The sequence below is a fragment of the Anabrus simplex genome, chromosome 6, assembly GCF_040414725.1.
Source record: "Anabrus simplex isolate iqAnaSimp1 chromosome 6, ASM4041472v1, whole genome shotgun sequence".
Classification (NCBI taxonomy): domain Eukaryota; kingdom Metazoa; phylum Arthropoda; class Insecta; order Orthoptera; family Tettigoniidae; genus Anabrus; species Anabrus simplex.
The window spans coordinates 40,918,228-40,940,444 of record NC_090270.1 but is presented as its reverse complement, the minus strand read 5'-3'; the positions used below and the strand labels follow the sequence as shown (position 1 = coordinate 40,940,444).

Sequence of the window (22,217 nt, the reverse complement as noted above, 5' to 3'; positions counted from 1 at the left end):
TCTAGACAAGTTGAAAGAAAAGAGTGTGATGGACTGTTTCAAGGAACATGTTGCACAAGGACTAAATGAAAAGGCTGAAGGAAACACTATAGAGGAAGAGTGGAGAGTCATGAAAAATGAAATCAGTAGGGCTACTGATGAAATGTTAGGAAGGAAGAAAAGATCAAGTAAGAATCAGTGGATAACTCAGGAGATACTACACCTGATTGATGAACGACGAAAATACAAGAATGCTAGAAATGAAGAGGGCAGAAAACAATACAGGCGATTAAAGAATGAAGTGGATAGAAAGTGCAAGGTAGCTAAGGAAGAATGGCTGAAGGAGAAGTGCAAAGATGTCGAAGTCTGTATGGTCCTGGGAAAGGTAGATGCTGCATACAGGAAAATCAAGGAAACCTTTGGAGAAAGGAAATCTAGGTGTATGAATATTAAGAGCTCAGATGGAAAGCCACGTCTAGGGAAAGAAGACAAAGCAGAAAGATGGCAGGAGCATATCCAATAGTTGTATGAAGGTAAAAATGTAGATAATTTGGTTCTGCAACATGAAGAGGCTGTTGATGCTGATGAAATGGGAGACCCAATTTTGAGGTCAGAGTTCGACAGAGCTGTGAGTGACCTCAATAGGAACAAGGCACTTGGAATTGATAACATTCCCTCTGAATTACTGACTGCCTTAGGAGAAACCAGCATGGCAAGGTTATTTCATTTAGTGTGCAAGATGTATGAGACAGGAGAAGTCCCATCCGATTTTCGGAAGAATGTTGTTATACCTATTCCCAAGAAAGCCGGTGATGACAGGTGTGAAAACTAACGCACCATTAGTTTAGTATCTCATGCCTGCAAAATTTTAACACGTATTATTTACAGAAGAATGGAAAAACAAGTTGAAGCTGAGTTGGGAGAAGATCAATTTGGCTTCAGAAAAAATGTAGGAACACGTGAGGCAATCCTGACTTTACGTCTGATCTTAAAGGATCGAATCAAGAAGGACAAGCCCACGTACATGGCATTCATAGATCTAGAAAAGGCATTCGATAATGTTGATTGGACCAAGCTATTTATGATTCTGAAGATGGTAGGGATCAGATACCGAGAACGAAGAATTATCTACAATCTGTATAAAAATTAGTCTGCAGTGATAAGAATCGAGGGCTTTGAAAAAGAAGCAGCAATCCAGAAAGGAGTGAGGCAAGGCTGCAGTTTGTCCCCTCTCCTTTTCATTGTTTACATAGAACAGGCAGTAAAGGAAATCAAAGAGAAATTTGGAAAGGGAATCACACTCCAAGGAAAGGAAATCAAAACCTTGAGATTTGCCGATGATATTGTTATTTTATCTGAGACTATAGAAGATCTCGAGAAGTTGCTGAATGGTATGGATGAAGTCTTGGGTAAGGAGTACAAGATGAAAATAAATAAGTCCAAAACAAAAGTAATGGAGTGCAGTCGAATGAAGGCAGGTGATGCAGGAAATATTAGATTAGGAAATGAAGTCTTAAAGGAAATAGATGAATATTGTTACTTGGGTAGTAAAATAACTAACGATGGCAGAAGTAAGGAGGACATAAAATGCAGACTAGCACAAGCAAGGAAGAGCTTTCTTAAGAAAAGAAATTTGCTCACTTCAAACAATGATATCGGAATTAGAAAGATGTTTTTGAAGACTTTCGTGTGGAGCGTGGCATTGTATGGAAGTGAAACATGGACGATAACTAGCTCAGAAAGAAAGAGAATAGAAGCTTTTGAAATGTGGTGTTACAGAAGAATGCTCAAGGTGAGATGGATAGATCGAATCACGAACGGGGAGATACTGAATCGAATTGGTGAGAGGAGATCGATTTGGCTAAATTTGACGAGAAGAAGAGATAGAATGATAGGACACATCTTAAGACACCCAGGACTTGTTCAGTTGGTTTTTGAAGGAAGTGTAGGTGGTAAGAACGGAAGGGCTAGACCAAGGTATGAATATGACAAGCAGATTAGAGCAGACGTAGGATGCAATAGTTACGTAGAAATGAAAAGGTTAGCACAGGATAGGGTGGCATGGAGGGCTGCATCAAACCAGTCTATGGACTGATGACTCAAACAACAACATGAATGCTATTTATAATATTTTTGCTACAAAAGGAAAAAATTAATGCTATAATTTCATATCTGCAAGTACCACTGTGCATTTTCATTGAGTGATTTTCTCTTGTTTGTACACATAGCGTAGTCAGATAGTCGATGATTATCATTATGTAGATGATAGGAACAAAAATCATGTAGAAGTAATTCCCCTCCATAGCAATCCACAATCATGGTGATGGTAGCCTCGAGCCCCTGCCTTCAATGACAATGCCCAAGCTTCCCACAAAACCGAATTAAAATCGTGGAGATGTGAGCTGTAGAATCTTGTGACCCTCGAGTTAGCGTACACCCCCTTCTACTACAAACTCAGGCAGTTATCATCTGGTCCTGGTGCCTCGCAGAGTTTTGCATTGCAGTTGAGTAGGTGATCTTAATGCATGTCGTAGTGGCTTTCTCTGATCAGTTAATTTTGTCATTTTAATGCTGTGTTTTACATATTTTCTCATGCACTTTTTTGACGAAACATACAGGCGAAAACTTTGGATGCATAAATTATTCAAGGAATTCAGCTTTTTAAAAATTATTTACAGTTCATTTCTATTTAAAAGACACATATATAATATAATATAATATAATATAATATAATATAATATAATATAATATTTCCATATGTTTCGACGTAACCGATCACCAAGAGTTTATATGATGCAGTATTACTCAAATACTTACTCACTGTGGACTAACAAACAATTCTGAGATCACAGAAAACGCATTTGAAGTGCAATTTTCTAAAATGTACGATAATAATTAAGTATTATTATTTATTTATTTATTTATTTAAGTATTATTATCTATCAAAAATAATTAAGTAGTCCATAATTCTGAAGACTGAGTACAATATTTCTATATTCTGACGTTGATAATCCTGTGGTTAGGCCTTATTTTGCCAAAATACAAATTGAAACTGAGAAATTTTTCAAAATTGAATTTTTCAAAATTATATTTAAAAAATTAAACCAACAAAATTTTAGAAATGAGTGTCAAACCAAAACTCAAATAAAATAGGCCTAGATATGCCATCGAGATAAACAAAACCGTTATTAAGTACATCTGTGCACTTGTGAGTTCCAATCAATTATGTTGTACTCCGCTAACATAAATCGCCGTCTGCAAATTTTATTCAACTCCTCGTCAACATTTTGGTCATGAACAATTTGGAGCTGGTAATATGAAAGTTTCACAGTGACCTGACTAAAACATCCAGATCCACAATCTTACCTCTGTTATGCCAGGATCCAGTGACATTGAGAGTGCTATAAAAGCTCGTCCTTCTTTACACTCCAGGTAAATAGGTTTACGTGGTAACTCAAGCAACAGTTTCATGATTACAGGATTAGGCTCCCCCGATGAAAAACTGAACCTCAAAGCTTCTCGAAATTGAAAAACTCTATGAACATCTGCTTTCTGCAAATAAAAGAACAATAATGCATCACAGATCAGCTTTCATTCTTTCATGGATATTTCACTCTTAAGAAAACTGCTTTTGGTTAGGATTTATAAAAAGGAAAGAATAGCAAATTAAAGCTAAAATTATGACTAAAACTTGGCATTTCTAAGAAATACCAGCATACGAAACACTATAAACATAGTACAGACAGTATAATTAAAATTTGTTCTAAAAATTTTCAAAATTAAAATTAAAAATACCACCTTCTTCCTGGGTTAAGATGTGGATCATTGACATCCATCTACTTACTGCTCCTCCCTAAAGACACAAGAGATGCATGTCGCCTCTGGGGTACTATTGAGAGATCTTCGTTCTGATCCACTTTGATGCTATTATTATGCTACATGATATGGTTGACTGCTTTAGGAGGAGGCACAACTAGGCAACCATCCTCTATTAACACTAACCACAGAGAAAAAAATGGAAAGAGTCCGACACTTTGAAAAATGAAAACATTGGCCAAAAAAAGACAAGGGCCACGTACCAAAACAAGCCCAAACCAAACCCCACGGTGCAACAGCCCTGAAGGACCATGGCCTACCAAGCGACTGCTGCTCAGCCAGAAGGCCTGCAGATTACGTGTCATGTGGTCAATACCACGGATCCTCTCGGCCGTTATTCTTGGCTTTCTAGACCTGAGCCGTCATCTCACTGTCGGATAGCTCCTCAAATGTAATCACGTAGGCTGAGTGGACCTTGAACCAACCCTCAGATGCAGGTAAAAATCTGACCTGGCCGGGAATCAAACCCGGGGCCTCCGGGTAAGAGGCAGGCATGCTATCCCTACACCGCGGGGCCAGCACAAGGGCCACGAAGGGCGTGAAAATGAAAGACCTCTATTCCTCAATACCTAATACCGTTGGGGCCAGAAAAGAACAAGAGTTGACCAAGGGAAGTCAGATAGGATAGATGAAACTGAGGAGCCTGGCACAAGTAAGTGGAAGCAATCTCAGAACTCGGCTAAGGGCCCCGTGGTCATCAAACCATGCTCCCAAGTTGAGAGCCCCTGGTGCCCCTTTTAGTTGTCTCTTAACACAGGCAGGGGATACTGTGGGTGTTATTCTACCGCCCCCAACCACAAGGGGATCATTCACACGATTCATCTTGTCCATTTGATTCATCACCGTAATTGCATATAACTCATTTATACCTGCTACCATACCTTCTTGGAACTCAATCCCAGCTGCAAGTAAAGAGGCACATGCAATCCGAGGATATTTAAAAGGAAATGTTTAATGTGGTAATCAAACCTGTACTCCTAGTACACAACTAAAATTCAGTTCTTAAGTATCAATAAGGATACAACATTATAGAGGTTAAGTACTTATAATATGTATACTACTTACATTAATCTATAAATTGCATAATGGTGTTGCATAATATGGTTTGGCATAATAGCAGGCTTCATAGCCTGAGCCACACCATTTAAGAAAGGCAATAAACTAAACTTAAACAAAACAACTGGAACACAGACTCAAAACAATATGAAAGGAACATGGGGGACAAAAAAGAAAAAAAATATTGCATCACTGATGGGGGCGATTAGTTTTGAGAAATGGGTAACTAAGGCATAGTTATTTTTTCTGAAATTTGTGAAGTTCACAAAGTCAGCATTGACAGATAAGAATACGGTGCATCAGGACACATGGTGACCTGAACAAAAAGGAAAGTGTCAAGACCATTTAAAGAACAGGATTATAAACTGGCTATCTCTTAAATAAATACAGAAATAAATAAAATAAATAAATAAATAAATAAATAAATAAATAAATAAATAAATAAAATCCAATCTGAGATCTCCAACAAAAATTAGAAAGGTTGGGAATGCAAATTTGAGAAATATCTTACCAGCAAGAATTGAAACTGAACCCTAGAATAACATCACTAAATTTAGAACCTTGTTTAGATACATACTGGTACTTCAATTTACAAGAGTCATATCTCTATCTCTCTCTCTCTCTCTCTCTCATCTTCAGTTCTGTTGAGTACGGTTATGAAATATACGTCTCCATTTGCCTCTATTCTGGGCAGCTTCTTTCGGTTCACCGATGGTCATGCTGGTCTCTCCTTTGGCACCATGTAGCCAATGTAGCAATTTTGAACTTCAATGTTTCTTTTACACCAGTTGGAGTTGTGAGTTGATAGGTATTATTAACCATAAAGTCATTTTCCAGGGAGGTACCTCTCATCATGTGGCCAAAGTAGGACAGTTTTATTTTTGTTTCCTTACACTCACTTCCCAGAAGATTTCTGACATGATCCAGACAAATATATACATATTTTTAGAATTTGCTTTACGTCACACCGACACAGGTAGGTCTTATGGAGATGATGGGATAGGAAAGTGCTAGGTGTGGAAAGGAAGCAGCTGTGGCCTTAATGTACAGCCCCAGCATTTGCCTGGTGTGAAAATTGGAAACCACAGAAAACCATCTTCAGGGATGCCGACAGTGCGGTTCAAACCCACTATCTCCCGGATGCAAGCTCACAACAGCGCGCTCCTAACCGCAGGATCAACTCACCCAGTTTTAAAAAAAATAACAAAAAAAAAAAAAAAAAAGTTTTACTAATTCTGGCTATCGAGGTATCTGAATAGACAATGTTAACACCAAAGCTCAAATGTATTGTATCTTCTCCTGTCTGCTTTCTTCAGGGTCCATGTTTCACAACTGCAAGTGGCTTTAGGGAACAAGATGGCAATGACCAGTCTGACCAGCTTATCATTGCATTCCTTCCAAGTGCCAGCTGCTGCTCCACTTCAGGGATACAGCCACCGTTGCGATTAATTTTAGAACAAAGGAAGATGAATCCACTTCTATTTCTTCACTGTTAATTTCAGTCTTAACATTTACTACTATTTCTAGATAATGGTTTTACATCCCAGTACAGCAACTTTTACGTTTTCAGAGATGCCAAGGTTACTGAATTTTGTCCTGTAGGAGTTCTTTTACATGCTCGTAAATGTACCAACATGGACAGAGGCATTTTCTACAATTAATAAGGGTAACTGATAAGGAGAGATAATGATGATGCTGCTGATGATGAAGATTATGATGATGATTTCAAATATACATACCAGTGCAGTGGGTTCCACGGATTTCTTCAACAAAAAGAGCAGAGCGCAAAGAGATACCGACTCGTTCATGATGAGTTTCTTTTGACACCACACATTCATCAGGTCTGTAATGTGGATTCTGACCTGCAACATTGAACATTTTCCATTAAAACCATACATTAAAGTGAATAGTACAAAAACTGTAAATCAGAAGTATTCATTATTAGGAGGAAGGCTTAACAACAAGCAAAGCATGATATACAAGCAGTATTTGGAGAAGGAGAAAGTACAGTAAAGTCTGTTAAAACAAGAATTCATAACAGCAATAAATTTACTGACTATAGCGTATTGTTATATCCCATTTCCCAACGGGAGGGGGAGAAGAGACGGACAGATGACACATTAAAATCGCTATGAACCAGCAATTGGTTTGTTCAAAACTTTTCACAGATATTTTCCATACATTGGCTTACTTGTTAGTTATGGTTTTCCCTAATTCCGATACTCTGTTAATGGGCGTGTTCAGTTTCATTCTTAAAAACTGTAAAAGCATCACTTCAGAGGCAAACGTTTCAACTTTCTAACTTGAAACAGCATCACCTAACCTAACTTTATCATGCATATATTATGGAAACATATTTCTAGCCCCCTGTAAAGTTATGCAGTGGTGTGCGGTAAACATATTCATTACCCCAGCTGCAAAAATTTTTTAAAATATAAACAATTGTAGCCCCACTACACTCTCTACAGTCAACATTACATTTTAAAAGGCTGCATTTTTCGTGCAAAGGTCTACCTGAAAAAGATCTTTCAAGATCGCACAAACTTCCAAATTGATATTCACGGCAGTGATGTCACCATCATAACTTAATCTATAGCAGATTTTAAACAATGTACTTACGGCTTCATCCGGTGACGCTTCGTGATAGTACAGTCATGGTTTTCATAAAAATACACTGGGACTATTTGTTTTTTACTAAAAAAGCTGAATTTAAACTAATCAGCAAAATTTAACTGGTATTTTACAAACAAACAAAATGTCAAAAACATATCAGATGTAAGGCTTTTCAGGCGTTTGCTCTATTAACCAGCGTTTTGTCTTAGGTCTGACACTAGACTCATCAGAGTGGGATGTGTCAGACCCTACCCACTGACGCTGGGGTGTACGCAAGTGAAATTAGCAATTCCGAATGGAATTCTATTCCATGGGTATTTTACCGTCGAAGTTTTATAGTTTCACTCGCATGCAGAGTGTACGTGCATCAACGACAAACAAGGGGAAATATTAGTCACGACGTATAACACATGTTATATTCATGAAGAATGCCACAGAACTCACGAAACCTTCACCTATAATCCAAGAGGAACACTACAAAAATTCACTATACACCACCATCACAGACAACCTATCGCGCTTAACTCTGTGTTCATGCTAGACAACCTAAATATTTTTCTGCGGCTATTGGAATACATACTATACACGTGCCATCAATGAATTGCTCGAAAAAACTGTATACATGCCAAAACCCAAGACTGAAATATATTCTTCTACATTACAATTGATTTCATATACTTATTAGCAAGACGATGTGCAAGTAGCTATACTGTTAAGATGTTATTTTTCTTGCAGTCTCTAGTGTGTGGCGTTGAAGACTTTGAGTGTCAAGTATTAAAACTAACACCGTTTACCTAAGCTAGCTGGTCTGTCGCCATAAATTGCTGTCGGAGGAGGGGACACAGCTCGAGGAAGCTTCAAGTGCAACCTTAAATTTCGCTGGGGGTAGCTCTCTATCGCTGGAGAAGCTGAACTACGGTAGTGAGAGCATATTGTCAAGACAGCTGTACTTGGCTTAGATGTTCGCAATTTTTTAAACATTATAAAAAGCGTTCTAAGGAATAATTAGAAAATGTTAATACAAAGTTCTTTACCCCAGCAGCACTGGGGAGATGGGGTTCAGTGCACACCACTGAAGTTATGATAACCTTTCCGCTGTAACTTTACATGGAAAGCGCCTTACTGAAATTTAACAAGATGGAAGATTATATAACCTAACCTCTGAAATCAGTGATGCATATGCTGAGATGAATCATAATTTCAGTACTTAGTATTAAAATTAAGCAATTATTTGCTTCAGTCTTTATTTTTAAGGAGATAACAACTGCTTCCGGTGACATAATTTACAAACTTATTGCAAAAACATGTTCTCCCCTTCCATTTCGAATTTCAATGTTTCTTTTACACCAGTCGGAGTTGTGAGTTGATAGGTGTTATTAACTAACGTCCTCCTTTTGTCATCAACTGCTCCGGTGCTACTCTGGTCCACCTAACTTATATAGCCAAAAGGTGGATCGTGACAGAGCAGAAGGAGCAGGCTTGGCTACAAGAACCTCGACTTCCCCTGGGGAATCCCATCCTTTACTTTACTCCTCAACCAACACATTCATACATGGAAGAGCCAAAGGCAGAAAACATATACAGGCAATACACTCTTCTACAAATTACATATCAAAAGCATCAAGAAATCCAGTCCAGTCTGAAGCACATCTAATCTATGGTGAACCAGCAGTGTTAATGAGCTTCATGTGCACAATACACTTGTCACAAACACTTCTGCCGTCTATCCCTTGAGGCGATCTAAGTCCAGGAAGATGAGTAGTGTCGAAGAAGTTTGGCTAAGAATACAATCAACACTGCAGAAGCCATGATCTAAGTCCAGGAAGATGAGAAGTGTCGAAGAAGTTTGGCTAAGAATACAATCAACACTGCAGAAGCCACCACGAACAAAACACTAAAGCATATCCAGGAGCCACAGCATGAGTCTGTAGGTCACCTTTTAGGACAGTCCGTTGTAGGCCCAGGAGCAAAGTCCTGGGTCCGAGTCAACGTTCTAAGTAGCCCCTCCTGAGACTGACCCTCAAGAGCCCTGTCCGCCGCGACTGACTGATGCCGCCCTGGTGGGCTGGGTGAACTGAAACCCCACAGGGAGGTTAACCAGTTCATCCCCTGTTGCAGAGTCCAACTGGGTAGCATAACCTCAGCTCTTTGCCAGGGCAATGTACTGTATAATAGGCTTGCACAAGTGTAGGCGTAAATCCTCTGGGCATTATCTAGGTACAGACGAAGCCAATATGAACCAGAGGACTGTGAGGGCATCGTGGTGGTTGTGCCTCTGGGGTATTTGCAAGATGGGAACTGAAGTGAAACGGCCTACCAGGCAAAAGAGAAAGGCCTATCAATACATGGGCCTAAAAATTAAAGTTGTCCTTTTGTGTATACGGCAGGAACTAGGAGTAGTAAATCTGGCTCCTTCCTCATGTTTATAGTTTTTCTGCATTTACTGCAGACAATTTCTGAAATGAATACTTCATGCACACTACAAGGCCACAAGGTAAACAATTGGTATTCCTTCATTGCATTCAAAATATTAGTGATTCAAAACTAAGGTGTGTTCTACAACAAACTTTACTGCAGTAATTCAATAACAATTAGTGACTTATCTATGGCAAGGCATTTGACTTATCTATGGAAAGGCATTTGCTGATTTTACACTTTTTTTTTTAGTGAAAGTCAAAAGATAGCAAGTATATATACATGTGTGTCATGAATTGACTGATTAATTAAAGGTAATTTGAGAGGGCACTTCTTTGCCGTTTTTAAGAGATAGGTCACTTTTGGAGCAATTTTAGGTCTTTTTAGCATTTTTAATAGTTTTGGAAAGTGTTACAATTTGTTATATTTTCAGTACAGTGGAAGTCTGCTATAGCAAGTACAGCATATAATGAGAACCCCATTATAACAACAGTTTTCACCTGTCCCTTCAAAATTCCTGTATTAAACTGTGTATTATCCTTCGGTTACAGCAAGAGTCCTATCACTGACGCATCCGTTATTACGAGTATTTAAGCATGCGCTATTTTTCTTGTTACTGATATTTACGCACCCACAGACTTCGGCAGCCGGCACACCGCTAGATGGGGGATTCATTCATTCCATTCCTGACCCAGTCAAATGACTGGAAACAGGCTGTAGATTTTCATTTCTCGTTTACGCACCCAGCTATTATATTGCATGTGATCGATCATCTTCGGTATCGTTTCCTCGCTATGTCTACTAGTGAGCTCTCTCATCGACATTCGGAGGCAATGTCAGAGTTTCGACTAGTACTGTTCTGTAAAGAGAAATGGAAAGAAAGAGAACATATTTTCATAATAAATTTGTAAATAACGTGTCTGATGTCAGTTGTTAACTTGTTAAAATAAAGGTTGAAGCGCTTAATTTTAATGCTAAATAACGCAATTAAATAAGAATGGGATACAACTCAAGATACGGTAGAGTGCATAATTTATTTCAGAGGTTGGTTTATATTCTCTCGCATCTGATTAAATTTCGGAGAGGCTATTCCCATGTAAATTTACAGCGAGAATGTTATCATCTCCCTACTGGAGCTTGGAATATGTTTTTGTGATACATATAGTACGGTTAAGTTGGGTTAGGTGATGCTGTTTGAATACAAAAACCGAAACATTTGCCACAAAATGCGATCAATCATCTTCGGTACCGTATCGTTTTCTCACTATGTACACTTGCGAACTCTCTCATCGACATTTGAAGGCGATGTGATACAAATTATTATAATTTTATTAAATACCACCTATTCAATACATAATAAAGTAATGACGACTTACATCCTTATAAAATTGTTAACATGGTACATGTTTCGCTAATTTTTGTGAGCATCATCAGCCAATTAACATTTACCCAAGGTTTAATAAGATCGTGAACATATTCTATTGAGCTAAAATATGCTTTGTAAGCAAGAGTGACAAAATATTTTACAGATCTGTAACAATAAAAGTTGTGTTAATAAAACACATTTGTCTAAAATATTAATATTAGCATTGTCCTTTAAACTTATGGACGAAACTCATCTGTTGAACATCATTTTAAAACTATTTTTAAAAAACCAAATGAGATCCGGCTAATTATATTGATTCAGTATTTCTTGACTTGTGTAACTGTCACTGAACCTTGAACCTTCGTTGTATATATTAACGATTTTATGGAGTTAATAATTGCCTATTAAGAACCATTGTCTTATTCTCAATGTTGCTAGAGTAATTCTCGATGTTGCTAGAGTAATTCTCGATGTTGCTAGAGTAACACTAGTACAATGTGTATCGGCAAATCCAACATTGTCAATACAACAGTCTTGTTTTTGAATGAACTTGTTAGTAAAATGAAAACATTCCAATGTGAAGTAGAATTTTAATGAACACCGTAAGTTTCCGAATTGAGCTTGTTGATATATCTGTAATAAAAAATATGTTTAAGGCTTCGACTATAATTCTGTATAAACTTCTTTTTGAATGAATTATCACTTACCCTTCCTTCTGCTGTGTAACTGTCAAGTGTTACTCACAACCTCATGACAACTACTTATTGTTCCATTTGTGCTCCTTGTATTAGATGAGTGAGTGTGAATGAGCTTGAGTTTTGGCGGGGAGTGGAAAGGGAAAGTGAAGGTAGGCGGTGCATTGATAGCTACAGTAGATGGTGGAGGGGGCTGCCAAGGAGTAGTAAAGGGAGGAGTTGAGTTTATTTGTGTCAATAAGCTACTAACTCTTGTCGGATTAAAATGATTATAGAATTTCAAACATTTAGGTTTTTATTCTTGTTATATTGCTGATCTAAATGAATGTGTATATATTTTCCAATTCCATCATTACTTTTCCCTTTTTTTACTCTTTTTAAAATTCTTAAATCCCTTTCAATAGTTGTACAACAATATCAAGTTTTTTGCATGTGAGTGCTCATTGCAGAATGTTTCTTGTGTTTCGCTGCATTTACATGTTCAAGATATCTTATCAGAAAGTTTTGGCCAGTTTGGTCAACATACAAATAATTGCACTCTGCACACGCAAGCCTATTAAATTCCTGATCCTTGATAGTGATTGCTATTTATATTAACATTATTGTGGTTGAAAAAAATATTTCGTGTTTTGAAGGCAAGGTTGACATCTCGTTTTTTGATGGTATCAGTGACTTAGTACATGGCTGGGTTAGTAAATGCAAAAGTTGCAAACTTGGATTTCTTATTTTTATCTGATATGAGATTTGTAGCCAGTTTTATTTTAACTTTGTTAATGATCTTGTTAATCATCTCTATTTTATGACCATTATTGAGTGCTAGATCCTTTATAAAATTAAGTTCTTTCTTTAAACCCTTGTTTGCTAGTGGAATTTTTAGGGCTCTGTAAACTAAACTTAAAAAGGCTGCTTGTTTGTGAGAATTGAGGTGGAGTGAGTTGTTCTTGATCATTATTGGAGCAAACGTCAGTTTTCTATATATTTTGAAGTCAAATTTATTTCCTTCTCTCTTTACACTGATATCTAGAAAATTTAACAAATTTTTGCTTTCTTCCTCTTTAGTCAATTTTATTTTATTGTCTAAATTATTTTAAAAATCCTAAATATTATCACTACTATTTAGTTGACTGTCTATTATGACAAACGTGACATCAACGTATCTCAGCCAAAGGCGTAGTCCTACGTTATTCAAAATTTTTACATGTTCCAAATGATCCATATAAATGTTAGCAGTATACCTGATGCAGGGTTGCCCATTCCCAAGCACATTTGATGATATATCTTTGTAAAGTAATTATTACTTAAAACAAATCTCAATACATTAATTAATTCTTCAATTTCACACCTACTTAATTTGCTGTGACTGAATAAATTTTGATTATATTAATGATTTCATTAATCAGTAAGCATGAGTACATGTTAGTTATATCATATGAACACATTTTGTGATGCGGTTGTAGGTAGAATTTATTTAGCTTATCACAGAATTCAATTGAGTTACTGATTGCAAAATTATTGTTAAATTTATAATGCTTTTTCAAAACCTGATATAATTTAGAAGGCTTATAAGTTGGGCTATTCATGCAGTTGATTATAGGTCGTATGGGTATGTTAACTTTGTGGACTTAATGGGCATAGCTTTGGCTGTTGGTATCTTAGGGTTCATATTTATCAGTTTCTGACACTCTAGCTCAGGGGTTTCCAAATGGCGGCCCGCAGGCCGCATGAGGCCCGCGAGAGCACTGTAAGAAATAATGTGAAGAAAAGCCACAAAAATATTTATTAGCTTGTTCAAAAACATATTAATTTTTACACACCTTGTTACGGGGATACCCGTGGAGCAGAAAGAGGTTAAAGAAGGTGCCAGGATGAATGGGTCTATCTACAATATCAAATTGAATTAAAACTTTAAAAGGTTATATTTCTTTTCCAAAAAGAAACTTAACAATATTTTTCACTGAATGAACATAACAACAAAATAGCAATCTTGAAACAAGACTGAGAAAATCCAAGATTAGAGAACTTTACAGATTCTGGGCTTCAAGCCCCTCGTTTTACAATTCAAGCTCCCAGCTCAAATTTTATGAAATGTTTACACCAGTCGAAAGAAAAGTTTAATTTTAGAGAAGTATGGTTACATAATTAAACGTCAGACCTTCCCCTCGAATTAAACTGCGGAGGTAGCAAGAAAGAATGAAGTTATGTGGCCATTACCTTACAGATGTTCTGCTGACCGAAGAAAGAGGCGGCCCCGCCTCCTGCCTTAACACACCCACACTTATACAGACAGTGATCAATTGACCAGAAAACGTGAAAAGCTGAAGTTTATAAACCCTCAGGGAAGGTTCGAGAGCATTCAAGAGTAATCAGGACACACCCTCTTAAATTTTATTGGCAGATTCAAAGTGAACAAGAAATGTGGGATTGGTTGAAAATTAATTACAAAAATTCTTTATTGGCTAGATTCAAAACTGGCGGAAAGAAAAGGAAGTATTGCCAACCCAAAAATAAATGAATATAGATCAGTTATGGAAAACCTAGGAATACAAAACTTCTTTAAGTTATAAGTTCTTCCACCTTGCACCAGGGTGCATGATCATAGTTTTTAGTAGTGTCATCTGTAGAAAAATGTCCAAACTTCTTGATGTATAGCAAAACAAAACAAGGAGAAATTCAGTCAGTTTAGAAAACTTCACAATAACAAAAATACTTAATATTTTGGTGGAGACATCTTCTGATTAAAGTCCCAACTTGTTGTGTTATTAGTCTCACCTTTTGTTCGATAGAGGAGTTTATTAAAGCACTGATTTCGAATGCGCGGCGTTGAGGTGTATCTCCCGGTACACACCTTATAGAAACAAGTCAGAACTAATTATTCTTTAATACTAGTTCCTCTTTTCAAGTATTCACTTGTTCTCAACATATTATTTTTTATTTTAAAACATTTAAAATCCAAATTTCAAGTAATAATGTTATTATTTTTCCATCCCACTGACTAGTTTTGATGGTTTTCGGAGACGCTGAGGTGTCGAAATTTTGTCCCACAGGAGTTCTTTTACGTGCCAGTAAATCTACTGACATGAGGCTGATGTATTTGAACACTTTCAAATACCACCAGACTGAGGCAGAATCGAACATGCCAAGCTGGGAGCTGGGGTCAGAAGGCCAGTGCGCCTCAACCGTCTCAGCCACTCAGCCCGGCTCCAAACTGAACTCTTTTATGCAATTTTAAAATAATGTTTTAACCAATTAAAATGATCAAACCCTCATTTCAATTGAACTTAGCATATTATTTCACAATAGTGCTTCTGTACTATTTGCAGAATTTTACGAAAATTGGCCTATTCAAGTGCGGCCCGCGAATATGACTAAGGTTTCCAAAATGGCCCTCGAGCCCATACAAATTGGAAAACCCTTCTCTAGCTCATTAAGGTTTCCAAAATGGCCCTCGAGCCCGTACAAATTGGAAACCCCTGCTCTAGCTCATTAAAGAGGAAGGACGAATGTTTAAGCAATTTCTTTAGATTCCATTGAATTTTGACTGTAGGATCTTTCTGTATTATCAAGTTGGCTCCATTCGAAAAAAATTCCTCTGTTTTTGTAATATAATCTTGCTTATTTAAGATAACTGTAGTTTCTCCTTTATCAGCTTTGGTTACTATTATATCACTTTCGGTAATTTTAGGTTTTAATTCTTTGATCTGCTTAGTGAGAACGGGATTTAACTTCTTATTTATCTCTCTTACTAAAGTTGGAAGTTTCTTTTTAACCTCGAATCTAGTATCATTTTGCAATTCTAAAGGCAATTTCCCCATGTTAGATTCTACTTCAGGTATAGTGGTTATTACATCTTCTATTTGACGATGGTTAGGCCAATTAAATTTTGTTCCTTTATTTAGTAGGCTTATTTCACTATCCATAAAAGTGATACCCGATAAATTTATAGTGGTTGGGATATTTTTAAGATCCGAATTAGTCTGTTTTACTCTCACATTGCATTCTTCTGGTTTTAATTTATTCTCTCTTAAATGTAATATTTTGTTTTCTAAAGTTTTTGTTTCTTTTCTAATATATAGACAAGCTTCTCATTTATAAAAAGTTGTATAGATTGCCATTCTAACAGGGTTAAAAGCTCAGAATTTTCCAAGTGTGTACGATAAAGCTGCAACTTTAAAAACAATTTTTTTTCTATAATGTGTTTTTATCTCATTTTTCAGCCAGATTTCATTTACTTTGTTTTGAGTACGGTATCTAATAAATTTGGTATAGATAAGTTTCGTCTTTGTAAAGATTTTAAAAACTTTGGTACTAGTTTGAAGTTTAAACATCTTTTTAAAAACCATATGTCCTTCGCAATCTTGCTAATCTTAACCTTAAGGTTAATTAATCTATTCTTAATCTTAATATTAGCCTGGTTGACCACTACAAGGCGATGTTGGAGTCGATTAATAATACCCGTCGACTGCTGTTCTCTAAAAGAAAATTCAAAATGAAAGAGGATAACATGCTTTCATAATAAATGCATAAATAACGTGGCCGATAGCAGTTGTTAATAAAACAATCGCTTAATTTTAATGTTTTATATAATGAAATTAAGAAAGAATGTGAAACACCTCAAGATTTGGCAGAGTACATCACTGACTCAGAGAAAAGAGTATATTTTCTCTCGTCTAGTTACATTTTGGAAAGGCTATTCCCATGTAAATTTGTAGTGAGTGGGGTTATCATTTGTGCTTGAAATATGTTTTCATGATACATATACGGTTAGGTTAGGCGACTCTGTTTGAAGAAGAAAACTGGAACATTTGCCACAGAGGGAGGCCTCTGGAGTGATACTATAATTTTTTCAGAATGAAATTAAACATACACTTCCACGTAGTATTGGATTTCGAAAAATAACAGACAAGTAAGTTATAGTGTGAATATCATTCGCAAAAACACAAGTTTTTAACAAACTGATTGCCATTTCATACAGATTTTAATGTGAATGGGGTTTTTCCCCACTTTTACAAAAAATTGGATATAACGACAATCCGTTACAGCGAGTAAATTTTTTGCCGTTTATGAATTCTCGCCATAATGGACTTCTACTGTATTTAATGAATATTATTTATATTTACAATGCTTGTCGCTTATGGATAACTTAGGCAAATAACTTGTTCAAGAAAGTAGACTTGTAGCATAACCTGCTGACGCTAGTTTTCAGGGAAAGAGTATTTTCAACTCTATTACACTTCCAAGAAAACATGCTATAAGCAGTACCTGCTTCCCCTACATGTAAGACGCATAATGGACTCGTCAAAGCTGGACATTGCTCCTTATCTTCAGCTAGATGAGAAGGAAGTTAGTCGCCCGCGAGCTAAGAGCTGAGCGAATTCTTTTATTGACTATTAGAACTGTTGACAATAGAGCTTGCTAGTGCATGTAGTGAGAAATCGATACCGAAGATGATCGATCGCATTCAATATAATCGCTGGAGTATATACGCATCGATAATGAAAAAAATAATGCATGCTAAATAACTCACAATAACGGATGAAATGGTGAAAGGGTTCTCGCTGCAACATCTATTATACAGTTTAATACAGCAATTGTCAAGAGACATTTAAAAAAAGTCGTTACAACAGAGTTCTTGCTCCATGCAGTTCTCGCTATAAAGAACTTCTACTGTACAGTTATTATTTATTTACAAAGAAATGTAATTTCCTCTATCTCGGCCTAGCTCCTCTCCTGGCCGAGTTTATTAGCTAACACCCAATTTCTCTCATTTAATTTTAGTCCGGTGGTTATGGATTGTTGAGTCAACATGAGCACAAACATCACACTTCTGTTGATCATTATTTTCCCACTAGTACTGAAAGATATAAGCGTCCACATTTCCTATGACTACGGTTTACTCAGAGACCGTCTTCCTTCCTATTATTTCTGTACCGGTTGGTACACCTCTACGCCGCACATTTGAATTTTCCGCCTTAAAGTACCTCTCTACTGGAGAAACCCTGAACTTTAACAACTGAACTAACTCTACTGTTTATCAGAAGATGTCACTGTGTGTTTTTGATTTTGCTTTTGTTTTTCATTGATCAAGAAGTGTGGACATTCTCTAACAGATGTCTCTACCAAAAACTATGATAATGCACTCTGGTGTGAAGGAATGAACTTTCTTGGAGAAATTTTGTATTCATAAGTTTTGTCTTTACTAAATTTTGTTCTGTCATTTGTGTGTTGGCAATATTAATCCTTTCTTTCCGCCTGTTTTGAATGTAGCCAATCAGGAATTTCTGTAATTAATTTTTGGCCAATCGGGGCTTTCTTCTTTAATTTTGTGTGTAACTGTGTAATGTAGCCAATAAAAGTTTGAGGGTGGGTTGTTATCATTCATGAAAGGTCTCGAACTTTCCACGAGAGTATAAAAGCTGCTGATTTTCTTGTCTCCGGGCCATTTGTATAACATCTTTCTTAGTGTGTGAATATGTAGCAGGGGGTGGGAAGCACCTCGTTCTTCAGGCAGCAGCTCTTCAACAACATCTTTATGTTTTAACATCTTTATTTCTTGCTAGCTCAGCAGTTTAACTCGCGGGGAAGGTTCGAAACCTTGAATATGTAACCTATATCTTTAAATATGTAAGCCTTTTCAAGCCTTGTAAAAACTTCACATAACTTGAACTGTAATTCGGGGATAGAGAGTGCTTTACCCTCTCGAGCTCCCCTTCATTTTGAAATTGGGGTGACTACGTTTTCGTGACCGTTTCTACTCTTCCTTAATGTGTTAAAGTTTTCTCATACGAGTCACCTCCCTAGCTTGGGATTAGCCCCTGTGTAATCGACCTAGCACCACTTAGGTTTTAAAGGTGTCTTTAGGAGTGCATGTAAACGCCTCCAGTCCTCACTGTATTTTGGGCCAGTAACTTAACCTGTTGTTTCACTTCATGCGAAGGCCCTGTAGGTTGGGTACAAGATACCCCTGTTTCTTTGCAAGTGTGCCTTGTGGGCAGTTAGAAGTAAAGTATGTTGTGGCCTTTGATAGGCTTGTAAAATCGAGAGCGGCTTTACTCTTTCTTGTATTTTGATGGGGGTCTCTAGGAGGCTTAACATGGTAATTAGGAGCAAGTGTTCCTTGGTATGATGGGGTTTTCTGCCCTTAAATAAAATGATTTCCTTGGCAAGGTTGGGCTGTAGCTCAAGGAATGTAAAGTGGGGCTTGGAGCCCAGGGTTTGTAACGAATATTGAACTTGTTCTTTCATTTGTAAAATTATTCTTGTACCTGATTTTTCCATTGTTATTTCACCTAGTAAAAAATTTTAAATTGCCTCTAAATCTTGTTAAGTTCTGATATTTTTGAAAATATAACCTTTATTGAAATTTTAGGTTAATCTTTTAGCCTTGTAGTTAGACCCATTCCAACACGCACCTTCTTTCACCTCTGCTGTTCCACAGATACCTCGGAACAATTTCTATTTTGGAAGTAAATTTTTCAACACAGGAAATAATTTATATTAAACAGGTCACATCCTGGCAGGCAGTATTGCCCAGGAACAGCAGTTTGGCCACTACAGTGAGCCGCCAGTCATTCGGAAGCTAAAAGAAGCATCAGGTATTAGCATTGTACAGAATTTGATTCAACATAGGTGTTATAAGCTATATTTAGTGTGTCCTGCCTGCACCCCTATTTGGCTTCTGGTGGTCTCTTCATTAACCCAACCCAATCCTTGTGTCTGTTATATCAGCAGTTCCATGCAGATGCTCTTCCCAGTTTAGCTTATTGTCTAGAACCAATCCCAAGTAATCTGTTTTCAAGTTCTTTTCTAACAACATATCTCCTAGTTATAAGCTATAAATTTCATTTTTGTTCCGTATTGAAGTGCAATTGTAAGAAATAAACTGTCATCTTAGGCCAAAATAAAAATTAAACATCATGTGATAACGATAAACAATATGTATACAAAACAAAGACAATATTGCAGGAATAATTATAACATTAAAATACATATAATAACAAAAATTATGGTTGTGATCTTCTAGTGTTTTCTTTGTCTTGTAAACATATGTTTTAGTTATCATATTATCTGTTTAATTTTTATTTTGGCTGTTGATGGCCACTAAGTGGCTGAAACTAGTCCCAAGACTGATGTAATATTATTTACTCGATATATTGTATTTAAAAGGTGGACCTTCCTATCAATTTATTTCTTATATCTCCTAGTTTTAAATCAAAGTCTGTGTTACTGTTACTGTATTACTGTTGTAATATTTTGGTTGTTCTGATGCCACAAATAACAGTAGCAACTGTAAAAATAAGAAAAAATCGCATTACAGTTACTCACCTGTTGTTTAATAACATTATTGCCAAGAAGACCCTGCATGACTGTAACCAGGTGTATCATGTGATTTGATACCACAGGCTCTTCATACCGAAGAACCTCTTCCCGGATGGCGTCTGCTGTTGCCGAGATGAATTGCTGAGCATCGGCTTCGAGCTGTAATCAATTCCCACTTAATCATATATACATATGTAAAGGAACAGTGATATCAAGAAGAGAAAGACAAGGGAAAGGCATTGTGAAAATTGGTGGTCAAAGCCTTGAAATTTTTGACAGTTCTAAATAACTAGGGAGTGAATTAATGCAGAATATAAGGCTGGACATGAAGATTAGCACGAGAGTGCAACAGGCCAAAGCATTCTATCAGAGTGTAAGAAACCTCATCTGGAATAAGGAAGTACAAAGGAAGTGTAAAGAGATAATGTACAAAATGTACAGTATTATACACGCATACTGACTTATGCAGCTGAGACCTAGACAATAACAAGTAGAGAGGAGAGTAGAATCCAAGCCAGCAAAATGAAATACCTAAGACGTATGAAACAAAAGACCAGGAAAGACAGGTGAAGTAACGGAGATGTGAGAACGAATGTCAGAATGGAAAACCTAAATGAGAAAACTGACAGGAATAAACTAAAATGGTTTGGACGTGTAAAGAGGATGGAGAAGAAAAGAATACCAAAACAGGTGATGGAAATGAAGTGAGAGAGAGAGGGGAGGGGAGGGAGGGAGACCTACAACAAAGTGGATCGATTGAATAAAGGGGAGTGCAAGAAGAAGAAACCTGGATTGGGTTAAAATGATGGAAGTGCCATAAATGTCCCAAATTGGCAGGAGCTGTATAAGGCCAGCCATACACGTTGCGGCGTACCGGAGAGGTTTACCTGCACAGTAGATATGCGCAGTAAACCTGTACAGGCGACGACCTCATACACGGTACGGTTTACCCATCAGGTGACCTTACGGCATCGACACGACGAGATGATGACGCAATCACAGTGGTTGGTGTATTGTTAGCAACTAATTTAAAAAAGCAAAGGAAACCCTGCAACTCATGGTGTAAAGACTGGTTGTTGAGAAGAAATCGCTACTCTCATGTCAATTTATTAAAAGAACTGAGTGGAGAAGGAGACTACCGTAATTACTTGAGGATAGAACCAGTGCATCAAAAATTGCTTTCACTGGTGTCACCTTTAATCCGAAAGGTTCAGATTTGTTCAACTTGATAAACTCCTCTAAAACTTGAGTTCGCTTACGGTTTGACATAATATTCTATCAAAACAAAACAAAACAAAACAAAATATCACCGGTAACCAAAAAGAAATGATAAAACAAAACAAACCGAGTGGTTTTATAAAAACAAATAAATAGAACGCAAGACCTTCTTCCTATGCTTGTCCTGCTTCAACTGAGCTGAAACCTGTGCAGGTCTTGAGTGAATCACACAGACGTGCAGTTATGTTCAACTGCGTAGGTAACGGAATTGTTTTTCGATTCTTCCTGGCTCGCCTGTACAAGTCTGGCCACCTGTGCAAGTTCATCGAACGTAGGTGCCACCCATGCTCCGGTTTACCTGTGCAGGTCAACTGTACAGGTAAACCTCTCCGGTATGCCGCACCGTGTATGGCCGGCCTAAGAGGAAAGGAGGAGGAGGATGATGATATATGTCAAGGAACAAATTAGAAAACAAACACACATCAAAGACAGCTAGAAAGTAGGATAGGCACATACATAACGTATAAGCCTAACATCAATGTGGGAAGACAGAGTAACAGAAAGAAGAGACCCACCAAAAAAAACATAAAACTCACAAATATAAAAATAAAATCTTTGTTCTGTCCTTCAGTCTACAACTTTTTCTCACTAACATTATTGTCAAAAAGGCAGACATTAAAGGA

General features: G+C 37.1%; 1 protein-coding gene across 1 annotated transcript in view; it reads right to left on the bottom strand.

The window, feature by feature from the left end:
• The window catches only part of LOC136876077 (condensin-2 complex subunit G2), a 379,809-nt gene that overhangs the window by 279,807 nt on the left and 77,785 nt on the right, over positions 1-22,217 (bottom strand). Inside the window, exons 3-5 of the mRNA XM_067149716.2 lie at positions 20,323-20,475; positions 6,651-6,773; positions 3,346-3,531 (exon numbers count right to left, since the gene is read on the bottom strand). Of these exons, the coding sequence (XP_067005817.2) occupies positions 3,346-3,531; positions 6,651-6,773; positions 20,323-20,475 (462 nt within the window). The remainder of the gene's footprint in view (positions 1-3,345; positions 3,532-6,650; positions 6,774-20,322; positions 20,476-22,217) is intronic.